The sequence below is a fragment of the Petaurus breviceps genome, unplaced genomic scaffold (genome assembly GCF_028583685.1).
Source record: "Petaurus breviceps papuanus isolate PSGF00001 unplaced genomic scaffold, PetGlider_PUasm1.0 37, whole genome shotgun sequence".
NCBI classification, from domain to species: Eukaryota; Metazoa; Chordata; class Mammalia; order Diprotodontia; family Petauridae; genus Petaurus; species Petaurus breviceps.
Genome location: NW_027186296.1, coordinates 8,796,431 through 8,809,906, shown reverse-complemented (window position 1 = coordinate 8,809,906; position 13,476 = coordinate 8,796,431). Strand labels below are relative to the sequence as shown.

Here is a 13,476-nt window from a genome sequence, read left to right as displayed (position 1 = left end):
TACTACAACTACAGTTGCTAGTTACTACTGAACAGATAACACAGGGTCATACAATCACCCTTTGTCTAGACTTGCCTGTTATGAGTTGAGTGATGCAATATGGTCCCTCTAACAAGAATGATAGTACATAAGAGGCTTCTGTTGCTAAATGGAAATGGTACATTCAAGATTGTGCTTGCCAGGGCTCTTCAGACATGAATGCCCTTCACAAAAAGTTGGCTACTATGTCAGAAATTGAGGCCCCTAGTCCAGGCCCTGAAACCCTGCTTCCTCCACTAGCCCAGTGAGCCTCCCTCCACCTATCAGGACCTGGCTCCTGAGGAACATTGTTTTGCCTTATTTACCTATAGCTTCATCTACTATGAGAGAAGTATATGGAACTGGACTTCATCAGACATTAATCCAGTGGCAAGAGGATACCTTAGGAAATGGGAGTCCTGGTAAGTCTTCCTAGGGGGCTGAGCTTCAGGCTGCATTTATGGCATATAAATGTTACAGTTTTGAGGGCTGGGGCAGAAAAGACCTCCATCTGTACTGATTCATGAGTGGTGACCATGAGTCTGGCTAGGTGGTCTTGGACCTTGAGAGAACAAATTTGGCTCTTTCTACCGGGGACAGGAATTTTGCCTCCCACTACTTAGAATTTTTTGTAGGGAATGTCACACCCATTAGATACCTTGTATGTCAAACAACCAGGTTGGAATCATTACAAGAATAGGAGAAGTCAGGGAGTGAATCCATTGATAATATGGACATTGGGATGGTGATACCATTGGCACAAAACTCAATGATTCATCTAACTAAGGACAAAGCAACTATTCCTGTCCAACTGTTACCCTTGTGCCAGTTAGAGCCCCCAAAAGGTTGAGTGGCCCTCAGTCTGTCCCCAACTGGCAAAATGACAGTCTCCTATCTCAGGGCAAGAAGTTTGCCCTTGCTAATTAACAGCTGCATCATCATGCACCTGACTGCCCAGGGTAGGTATTCAACCTCCCAGAAGCCACATCTGTGACAAATTAATGCCACCCTAGGAAGGAGAGGGGCTCTTCTATCCAATAGCTCTGGGATCCAGTCTCCAGGAAAATTTACTGGATTTTGGACATAGTTCTAGCTGGCCCTTTTCTGATGCTCCCTTATTTTTCCTCAGGGCAGAATTGCCTTGATCTTAAGGTCTCTTGCTTTCTAATAGCACGGGAAGGTGAAACTGTTACCATATAACTATAGTGAATGTATATTTACTTGAAATGTACATATATACATTCTCTCTGAACAGCTTTGGAATTGATTGTGTGACATGGGAGACACTGGCACAGGACCACCCAACATGGAATGCTCTCCTCAAAGAAGGTGTTGTGTGCTCTGTGAGCAGAGCAGAATTGAAGTAGCTCAAAAGAAATGGGACATGGGCACATTTAGAGAATCCAGCCCAAATGTTCACATGGACTATCTGTGCCCAACCTGTGATAGAGCATTCCAAGCTTGGATTGGTCTGATCAACCACAGTTGCAGATGAGGAAACTGAGGCAAACAGGGTTAAGTGACTTGCCCAAGGTTGCACAGCTACTGAGTGTCTGAGGCCAGATTTTTGAGTTTTTGTTCTTAAAACTTTGGAATTTTCTTTCTTATCTTTTAATCATATCTGTTTTTAATATTGTTTTGTCTGAAACCATGACTACTATGCTGACTAATAGCATGATTACTATTTTATTTTTGATTTATATGAGTCATAATAGGTTTGACTCCAGCCCATCATTTTAAATTTGTGTCACTCCTTATAATTCAAGTGTACTTTTTGAAACCTTTTGAGTTTGCTTTTCTTTGCCCCCCTTTTGGACCTGAAAGGGTCTTTCTTCCCCATTAAGATCTAAAAATTTGATAATCATTAAACTTGAAATTCATTAAATGCATTTATCTTTGTTGGTTTCTTTTGTCTTCTATGTTTTCATTTCAAAGATTCTACCTAATTCTGGGCTTCTCAAGAGGAATGCTGGAAATTATCTATTCTATTAAAGGTCCATTTTCTCCTCTATAATACTGTATACACTTTTACATGATACATTATTATTGGTATGAACCTTTTTGTCTTTTGCCTTTTGGTTTATTATTGTCCAAATTTTCTTTTACCTTTATAATAATTCTAGCATAAATTTGTGGTTCTGACTGGTTCCTTGAAAGTTGTTTCCTTCTTTTTTAATTTTTTTTTCAAATGCTTTATTAACTTCTGGTTTACATCATTCATTTCCACCAGATTTTGAGTTACAAATTTTCCCCCCGTTTTTCCCCTGCCCACCGCCCCAAAATAGTGGTCCTGTAGGATATCTCCTCCTCCAATCTGCTCTCTCTCATATCTTCTCCTGTACCCCCTTTGACTTTTCCAGTAGGACATGGTGGATCTCTATTCCCCAGTGCCTGTATATCTTATTTCTCAATTACATGTAAAATAGTATTAATAATAGTATATATATATATATATATATTTTTTTTTTAAACATTTTATTTTAAAACTTTGAATTCCAGATTCATTCCCTTCCTCCCTTGTCACCCACCCTTACTGGGAAGATAAGCAATTCAGTATAGGTTGTACATGTGTAGCTATGCAAAACATTACCATAGTAGATATATTGTAAAAGACTGACTGTATTTCCCTCCCTCCTATCCCACCTCCCACTTGTTCTATTCTCTACTTTGATCCTGTCCCTTTTCAAAAGTGGGTGCTTCCAACTTCCCTCCTCCCCACCTGACCTCCCTTCCATCATCCCCCCTCCCAACTCCTTTCCCCCTACTCTCTTGTAGAGTGAGATACCCTATTTGATGTGTATGTCATTCCCTCCCTAAGCCAAATTCAATGAGAATAAGGTTTTGCCTTTTTGCTTTCCTGTTCTTCCCCTCCATTGTAACCATTTTCCCTTGCCTCTTCTATATGAGATAGTTTACCCCATTCTGACTCTTCCCATCTCCTCTTGTTATATTCCTCTCTCACCTCTTAATTTCACCTTTTAAGTTTCATCCCTTCCTATTAAATTGGTCCTGATTGGTAGATTCTTTCAACCTCTATTTTGCCATCAGGGCAGTTTTCCTTGAGAATTTCTTGGAGGATGATTTCTAGGTTCTTTCTTTGATCATGGCTTTCAGGTAGTCCAATAATTTTTAAATTATCTCTCCTGCATCTATTTTCCAGGTCAGTGGTTTTTCCCATGAGATATTTCACTTTGCCTTCTATTCTTTCATTTGTTTGGATCTGTTTAACAGCATCTTGATTTCTCATAAAGTCACTAGCTTCCATTTGTTCCAATTTAATTCTGAAGGAATGATTCTCCTCAGTGAGCTTTTGAGATTCTTTTTCCATCTGGCAAATTCAGCTTTTTAAGTCATTCTTCTCCTCATTGCCTTTTTGAGCCTCTTTTGCCATTTGAGTTAGTCTATTTTTTAAGGTGTTATTTTCCTCAGTCAGGCTATTGACTCTCATAATTTTCTTGCATCATTCTCATTTCTCTTCCCAATTTTTCTTCACTTCTCTTATTTGCTTCTTAAGCTCCTCTATGGCCTGTAACCAGCTTGTATTTTTCTTTGAAGCTTTTGGTGCAGGAGTTCTGACTTCACTGTCTTCCTCCTGTTCCATTCTTTGATCCTTTTTGTCACCAAAATAGGAGTGTAAAGTTGGGGTACTGTGTTTATTTTTCTTCCTTTGCCTGCTCATTTTGCCACTCAGTCATTTGACCCCTGGGCTTTTTGCCACAGGGGACAGGGGAACTCATCCCAAATGCTGAGGTTTTCTCAGCTGCCAAAGATATTAGTTGGGTGCCCTCTCTGAAGCCTCCACACACTCTGGCAAGCTTGTCGCACACCTCAGGACCTCCACCCTAGACCGCAATCCAGATCCAAGCAGGTTAAAACAAGAGTGATTATCCCTCAGACTCGTTGCTTGGTCCCCCTACATTCTGCAGGCCAGGAACTGAAGCTGCCATGTGGGGGCAGCTACATGGCTGCTGCTCCTCAGCAGCTTCTTGCTCTGGGGGCAAAAGCCAATGCACTCCCTAATACTGGATCCCAAAGTCCACACTGCACTGACCTCTCACTTTGTCCTTAGCATCTATGTATTGATAATTCTGGAAACTTCCATAGCTGCTGGTGATCTGAAGTCCCTCCAGCCAGCGGCTGGTCAGGCCTGCCCTGGAGCTAAAACCTCAGGCTTGCACAGGCTGGGGTCAGCTCTCAGAGCGCTGTGCTGGCCGATTCCTGATGGCATGCCAGGCTGTCCTCCATGAGAGGTTAGCTTCTCTGTGCCATTTTGTAGGTTCTGTAGCTCCAAAGTTTTTTCAGAGTCCCCTTTTACATGAATTGGGGGAGGTGGAAGCTGGAGCCCCACGGAAGTCCTGTTTCTACTTCGCCATCTTGACTCCACCCCCAAATTTTTTTCTTCTTCTTGGCTGTTAGTAGTAATTTTTTCACTCTGGGTTTTGACTATGACATTTCTAGGTGTGATCAATTTGGGGTTTCTTTCAGGTGGTGGCTTATAGATTCTGTCTATTTTCATTTTGTCCTCTGGTTTAATAGTTTTTGGGGACAGCTTTCTTTTATTATTTTTGAGATGTATACAGATTTTTATATTTGGTTATAGTTTTTAAGGAGTATAAGGATTCTTAAATTATCTCTCCTTATCCTATTTTCAGGGTCATTTGTTTTTGAGTGTGGATGTGTTTTAATTTTGCAATGTTTGGACTTTGTTTTAATGTTCTTGTTATATCATTGAACCAGTGAGTTTGATTAATGCCATTCTTCTTTTCAGTGTCCACTATGTGGTTAGGGCTTGCTACCTTCTATTATTAGCTGTTATTTTTCTTCCAAGTGTTCTAATTTATTTCTCTATATCTTATTTCAGCTCTTCCATCATTTTTTTCCTGTCAATTTTTGGTGTGCTTATGATTAATCCATTTTTTTTTTGTGGGATTCTACTGCAATTATTGTAGAGTTGTCTCTTTTTCTGGTATATTACATTGGATTCCCTTAATCCATGAAATTTATTACTTTCCTCTGTTTACTCATATCTTTAGCCTGTGTTATTGGATTTGAACTTTTTGTCAAGGACAAGTCATATGCCCTCCCACAGTCTTGGACGGGATGGCTAGGCACAGATTCTGTGTCCCACTCCATTCTCAGAGTGAGATGCTGCTGGGTAGAATGTTTGAAATGCTCACATACATGACAAGAGAAACCTAGAAAAGTAAATACATTAGTGCAACTTGAAGGGGCTAAATCATGTTAGTCTGAGGACACTTATAGCCATCATATAGTATCAACCAGCTCAAGTATAGGTGAAGAAGAGACAGTAATTCATAAAGTTAGAATTATCTGACTAGTGACCTGACTAGCTTATTTTTCTCTTAAAACTTTTTCCTTTCTTTATTTTTTCTTTTCTTTCTCCCCCACCCCAGACTAACATGATGTTGCTGGAAAATTAGTAGAAAAGATCACACAAATTGTCAGACAACACTACTGCTTCTACATGCTATATATGACCCTATAAAAGATTTTTTTTGGGGGGGGGGCATGACTTGGCCCTGGCACAAAGTCCAAGCCCAGTAACTCAAGCTAAAGACATGATTAAAGAGAAAACTTCTAATATAATAAAAATTATTATGGGTTAAATGAATCCCAATATAAAATATTATAAGAAGAAACTAGTTCCACAATACTTTCACAGTAAAGTTAGGCATGTATCATTTCTATGTAGGTATTTTAGCTATGTTTTATTTTGTTTTATTTGCTCATGTATTAAGGGTATGTACCATTGCTATGCATAGACATAATACGTCTGTATTTACTTTAAACAATGAAGCAATGTAAAGAAATTGACAATGTATATCAACTAATGTTTTATATTGTGCTATGTTTATTGCATAGTATATATTTTTTATCTTTATTTTAATTTTTTACTTGTTAAGTAACAAGTTTTTTAAAATTAGCCTGTCTCTCCAAACAAACCCAAAAAGCAAAGCTCTCTGTACATATCTACCTAGTCTGACAAACCAAAATTCCAACATAAACCATGTCCAAAAATGTATCTCTCTCTCTTTAAGTCCATCATGCAAGTGATATGTTTCATCTTCTTTTTTTGGACTTGTGATATATCATGTTTTATAGTCTTTCATAGCTGTTTTCTCTATAATATTATCACTGAATAAATTGTTCTACTTCCCTTCATTTCTGTCTGTATCAGATCATAAAGATCTCAGTTTCCTCTGAAATTTATATTTCATAATTTCTTATGGCATAATAATATTTCATTATATTCATATGCTATCATTTTTTAGCTATTTTCTAATAAGAGGAGCCCCTTTGTTTCCAATTTTTGGCTAACTTGAAAAGAGTTGCTATAAATATTTTTGTATACACAAATTATTTTCTTCTGTTTTTGATTCTTTTAGAGTATAGGTCTTGTAGTGACATTTCTGGGGAAAAAGGATGTGTACACTTTGGTAATCTGGGCATAGTTCAAAATTGCTTTTCATAATGGTTGCTATATATTATGTTAATATGATTGTCATATAAATGGTAAAATGGTTGGAGTACCTGTGATGCTGGTATAAATATTTTGGATGAATGGGAAGTTGATGTTTGTTATAATGTACATCATGTATACTTCTACATGCTTTGTGTATATCTTGAATGATTTTGTATGGACTGCAAAATGTTTGGCTGAGTGAGTGATGTAATCAGTGCTCATGCCACACACTTCTATCAAATTTTTGTTCATCTAGGATTTAGAGTAATGGGAATTTGGGAATATAAAGCAGGATAACAGAATGCTTCTAGTGATCATCATGCTTCTCTTACCACTCACTGGGAAACACTGCGACTGCCTGTAGCAGCAAGCACCCCAGCGTTCCCAGGGTAGCTGCCAGCACAGGTTCTTGGATCTTCTTTGATAAAGGAAAGCAACTCAAAATGGGTTAACAAGCTTACTTTAATCAGTCAGACATGTATCGTTTATAGTCTAGTTCAGGGGAAAAAGGTCAGCACCCCGAACTTCAAAGCACACAGACAGAATTATCAAGACAGAAACAGATCAAGTAGACAGCTTTCCAAACTGTCCAACCATTACATCCATACCAAATCAACATCTGGGTTTCCACATCTGGGTTTTTCAAAGCCGGGGGGGGCCCCCCCTCTGGACAACGGCTTCCCAGAATCCAGATCAAATCACAGAACACTTCTCAAATTGAGCCCCAAAACAAAGCTACACATCAGGGCTTATATAGCCTTCTCCTGACTCAGAGAATGTAACAACCTTATTGACTCACTGGCTAATCAAGAGGTATCTACTGAAAAACAAGCCTCCCACCCCAGGCTCCAGGTGCACTTTAGCCTAGGGGCAGGGAAGATCTTCAAATTTACATTCCCATTACACTGCCCCAAGTGCATATTCACAAAAGAGGGAAGGTTTTATGAGAGGAGGAGACATCCAGAATTATTTTTTCTCCCTTGTTTCCTTTGTGTCCTTGAGAGGAACTTCCCTTTGGCAATGCCAGAGTGTGAAATTGGTTGTTGATTATTGCTTGATTAATAGCTAAGAGTTTTAGTTAATAATTATAACTAATAGCTATGAATTACATTTGAATCAAATACTGCAGGCCTCAGCAGTAGAATTTTTAAGAAGCTTACATAACCAAAAATGTCCTGTCTTTGAGATAAGGAAAATAAGTGATGGATGAGTCAAATTGGTCAGGACATGTTTTGCCTTGAACTGGGTCTGTCTGGTGCTGAGTGGCATCTGCCACATGGCTTTCTAGAGGGTGTTGACGAATTCAGTGTTTTCCCTGTTATATAGATTTTGGGGACCCTCTATTGCAAGTCAGCAAAATGTAAGCCCACTCTTGCCTCTAATATAGATCAATCACAGTCTTAGTTTAGTTTGTGTCATTGGACCTTATGTAACCACCAAACTATATAAAAAGTCATTCTGAATATAAGGTGTGTCTTTGGTCACTGAGGGACCACTGACATCTATTATTGGCAACTGCTAACCTCACTAATAAATAGATTTTACTCAGACTTTTGTGCCTCATATTCTCTTCATTGTAGATAACTGGAGGGAAAAAGCAGATAACCACAAGGTTCTGACTTAGTCTGTCATGACATCAGATGCTGTTTGTGAGGAATCAAAATTGCCCGATGCCAGCTTGTAGAAATGATTCAGGACTGATCTCAAGGTCAAAGTCTCAACTAATCCAATATAAACAGGGAGAGAGATACTGGCTGTTGCTATGACTCTTTCCAGGCTGAAACTGATATTCTTCCCTCTAGTCCCCCTGGGTTTTTTTCCTTAAATACCTGACTATGAGGCAAAGTTCTAGATATGAAACCCTTCCCTTTGATCTTTCCTATAGCCCTTTGAGAGCCAAATGCCTTGGGACTGTGCTTTTGGCACCCCAGAAAGGAAAACTAGGGAGAGTAAGCTGAAGGACATTTGGGGAAATGATTGGGTGGAGTTCTATGAAGGAGTACTTAATAACTTTCTGTGTGTTTTTATTATGTTCAATAAACTATGCAACAGTAAATTAAAATTGAGAATGATCATCTGATAAAGGGAATTCAAGAAGGGAGTGAAGTGGGTTCAGCAATTTTCCTATAATTTTTGAATTATGACAATTTCTATCACACAAATCTCCTCATCTATCCTGGCTAACTTCTGAATCCAGCAAACCAGGGTTAAAAGCACACATACTCACACAGAGACACAGAGACATACACACTGCTTAATACCACTGACCAAAGGATATGAGTATTGATATGTGAGATTCATTTCGAACATGTGACAGAGGGGTGCAGGGGAGACCAGTTGTTTGCTAGGTGGAGTAGAGTTCCACCTGGTGGGAAAATTGTACATTCCTTTGATTGTTAATTTAGTGATGGAGGACTTTCCTGCATGCTTGAAAACAAGGCCACTAGAATAATAGTAGTACCCAAAGTGTCACATGGAGTAGCCACCAAGGATCACATGTACCCTCTACCCATGTTACATAATGATCCCGAGTATTCTTTGGCATTGGGATTGATTTTAATTGCATATTTCCAACAAGTTCAACATCACAGTAGTTCCAGGGCTGCCATTTTACAAGATACCACTTTGGCTTTCTGTTTCTTTTTTGGTCATAGATAATCAGGGAATGTGTGTCTGGGAGCCAGACGACCTAAGTTCAAATCATAATTTTAAAATATTGTCAGGGAAAAAATCAACAAAAGACAATGAAACATCATACAACTCTGGCTTTTGGAATTTTGAGAGTTTGAAATGCAGCAAGGGATAATGTAGAGACCACTAATACTGATTTCAGAAGACTTGAGTTCACATCCTTGTTTCCAGATTTGCAAACTACATCATTGCACAAAAATTACAATCTTCCTGAGTCTCAGTTTCCTCATTTTTCAAATAAAGATAATATGTCCCTTATATGGTTGATGGTATTCCAGTGCCATTCAAAAATATTACACATAGAAAAAGAAACACAAAATATCTTTTATAAAGTACCTAATAAAAAAGGAGACTGTGAAAAGGAGAGCATTTCTGTATTAACAAAGTCTGCTTCAAGTTAATCTTGGGGATATATTTATTACAAAAAATAGAGATCTTTTTTTCATCTTCTTAAAGGTTGCAAAATGTTCAAAATGTGAAAAAAATGGTTGAACCCTTTTTCATTTGAAACACTGTCAATCACTATAGCTGGATCAGGTGCAAATCCTCTTCACATAAGCCCTGTCTTTAGTGAGAGTCCCCTAATACTCCCATTTATCATAGTAGTTGGGAGTTCCAAAACTATAAGGAGACCCATAAGGAGACACCTATTGATAATGGAGCTACATCAACAAAATTTTCTAGGTTTGTCTACTACCAAGGGAAGAGCTGTGTTGTAATGCAATGAGATTGTCTTAACTATGCTTGTTTCCCTCTCCAGACCTTCCATAGGGGAAGGTAGGTAGTGTAGAGGACGTAGCATGAGAGCTGAAGTCAAGAGGACCTGAGTTCAAATCCAGCCTCAGACACTTGCCACTAGCTGTGTGACCCTAGGCAAGTCATTTAACCTCATTTGCCTCACCAAAAAAAAAAAGACCCTCCATAGAGCCTCTGTCACATCTTTGTTCCTCAGAGAATAGATCAGAGGATTCAGCATTGGGATGACTACTGTGTATAACACAGCAACCATATGATCTTGGTTCATGGAATAACTAGAAGCAGACTGAAGATACTTGAAGAGACTTGTCCCACAGATGAGGCAGACAACCATGAGAAGGGAGGCAAATGTGGAAAAAGCTTTAAACTTACCTTCAGTACAATTCATTCTCATGATAGTAAGGAAGAGGAAGAGGCAGGAAACCAAGGTGGTGAAGGTAGAACTCAGAAGGTTGAAGCCTACAAAGACAAAGAACAAGATATTACAAAGAAACATGTCTTCGCAAGACAGGGACTGGGTTGGGGGTCCATCACAGAAAACAAGGGTTATTACATGGAACTCATAGAAATTTAAGCCAAACATACCATTTGTATGAATGAGGGAATTGAGAAAACCAGCACCAAGGGAGCCAACAACCCAGGAGACACATACAGAGTTGGACGTGGTGACATGATAGAGTAGTGGGTTATGGATGGTGGCATTGTGGTTATAGGCCATGGCAACTCTGAGGTAGCACTTTGCTGTTGCAAATCTAGCACCCCTCCCCAAACCCCCAAACCCATGGGCTATACATCCTAGGTAGAAAATCACCTTTTTTTAATCTAAAAAGTTCACCAGAGTCTGGAGGATGATAGCTGAGGAATACCAGAAATCCAAGACAGAGAGGCTCTTCAGAAAAAAATACATGGGAGCATGCAGATTTGATCTCACATGGATCAAGAAGAACATATTCCCCACCAGAGTGATAACATACATGACCAAAAACGTCCTCCAAAGCAGCTTTTTCAGCTGAGGGTCATTGGTGAGACCCAACAGTTATGTTGTTATGCTTAAGTTCACTCCAACCATTTCCTTTCAGGGCCTTGGGTGCCTAGAAACTTATTGGATTCAAAAAGGAAAAGGAAAAAAATGTGGCTGGGTCAGCTCACAGAGAGCACATTTCAAATCAGGCTGAGTCCCATCTGGAGATAGGCTTTGCCAGTAGAACCAATCATGAGAGGGTCTTTCCTCAGTGGTTAGTTACTTAAGAAGGGTTTATTGAATGGCCACTATGCACAAACACTGGCTTGGCCATTGAGGGAAGATACAAAGGAAATTTTAAAACATTAAATGAAACCCAGCCGTGCCCTGCCCTGGAGCATTTACAGGCTGACAAGGAAAGCTAATAAGTCAATCAATAATTTTTTGAGTGTCTTCTCTGTGTCTTGCACAGTGAAAGATTATCTCAGCTTTTCAGGGGTTTACAGTTTATTTAGAGAGATCTAGCTGAAACATAAATAAACATCCACAAATGAAGTTACATAAATACAGTCACTAAATGTCATGCCACCAGATTCTTCCCAAATTTTAATAAGGAAGTTGGTCTGATGCTAAGGAATAGAGCGGAGCAAAAGAGTGGCCAACATGAGAGCCTGGATGATCCTAAGTGTCTCAGCAGAACTTATTGTAGGCTCATTGATTAATCTTTACACTAGTCAATGTGTTGTCAGAGTCTGTGGAAAAAAGGAAAAATGAAAAGTCACTCTCTATGATAAAACCACAACCCCTAACTACCACAATGAAGATTGGGATGGGTATGTTATGAAAAATAGTTACTTAGTTACTTAAACTTGCTGGGATCTTCCAGCCCTTCTTTTTCTTTTCTGGATTTAGGAGAATGAAAATGGCTTGGGAGTAGTCATACAAAAGATTGCAAAGCTGGCACCAGATGGGTATTAGAAGGTAGAAGAGGGAACAAATGGAAGAGTCAGAGAGAAGAGAGAGGAGGCATTGGTGAAATAGGGAGGATTCCAGAAGCTTTCCTCTCATCTTGTGTGGGGACATGGGAGGCAGTGAAAGATAGACTCTTAGAGGCTATTCCTTGCCTTGCCTGAGAAGCCGCATGGATGGTTTACTCTGGGAGCAGGAGAGAAGTATGAAGGAGAAGAAGAAGGAGAGAGAGACAGAGACAGACACAGAGAGAAAGAGACAGAGATAGAGACAACGACAGGCACAGAGAGTGAGCATAGAGAGAGACAGAGACAGAGAGGGAGACAGAGACAGACACAGAGAGAGACAGAGATAAGGGCAGACACACACACACACACACAGAGTCAGCTTATAGGAACTACTTTGTAGTCCTGTGACCAGCAAAAAACACTAGGGGAAGACAAAACTTGGAATAACTTCATATTGGGGACTTAAGAACTCTGATTATTTGATCCAGAGTCTCTGTATTGTTTTCTTCCATATTCTAACAAAATATTTTCCAACAATATTATTAAATTAATTTTTCAATGGGAAAGTGGGTTTCAATATTCTGTTTAACGTCTCTACTTGAAGACAAACCAAGGAAAGAGTAGAAGAGACCAAGTGAGCTTCAGTCACTGGCAAACTTTCAGTGGAAAATAAGTGTGGTAGAGTTTCTGCAAGTCCTTAAGACAGCAAAGGGCTCTGAAAGTGGCAACAGACTATTTGATAATACCTGTCACATGTCACACCTTATGGCTGGTGGTAAGGGCCTCTAGAGATAAAGAAAAAAACAAGGGAAATAGGCCAAAAAATGCAAGGGCTTAAATCTGGCAGGTTTGTTTTAAAACAATGCCTCACATTACACACCACAATAAGCTTCAAATGGACACATAACTTAGACACTAAAAGTTACATAATAAAATAAAAGGAGTGAGGAAGAAAATAATTTTTACACTAAATAGGTTCATGACCAAACAAGAGATGGAGAGGATCACAGAAGATAAAATGAACAATTTTGATTACATAAATGAAAAAAATTTTGTGCAAACAAAACCAATGTGGTTAAAATTAGAAGGGAAACAGGAAATGGGGGGGGAGGGATCTTTTCAGCAAATTTCTCTAATAAAGGTCTTCTATTCATATAAAAAACTGATTCAAATATATCAAACCAAGAGCCAGTTTCCAATAGATGAATGTTCAAAGAATATCATGAGGTAGTTCTTAAAGAAAGAAATTCAAGTTATTCATAACCATATGAAAAAATGTGCCAAATAATTTCTAATTAAAGAAGTTAAAATTAAAACAACTCTTAGGTCCCAGCTCATACCCATCAAATAATGTTAAAGATGACAAAAACTGAAAAAAACAAAAACAAACAAATAAAACCAAAACAAAACAGTTGCTGGAGGGACCACAGGAGAACAGGCATGCTAATGCACTGTTGGGAGAACTGTGATTGGTCCAACAATTCTGGAAAGTAATTTAGAAGTGTGACCTCCAAATCACTAAACTGTATAGACATTAAGGAGAGAAGAAAGGGACTCGTGTAAAAGAATAGGACTCAACAAAGAACTGG

General features: G+C 38.9%; 1 protein-coding gene across 1 annotated transcript; it reads right to left on the bottom strand.

Annotated features, from left to right (window-relative positions):
• Nucleotides 1-1,779: 1,779 nt before the first annotated feature.
• OR5AU1 (olfactory receptor family 5 subfamily AU member 1) lies at nucleotides 1,780-11,018 on the bottom strand. The gene is given in 2 exon segments (XM_069097617.1): nucleotides 1,780-1,858; nucleotides 10,108-11,018. Coding segments are annotated over 2 exon segments (990 nt in total).
• Between the last annotated feature and the right edge of the window lie 2,458 nt (nucleotides 11,019-13,476).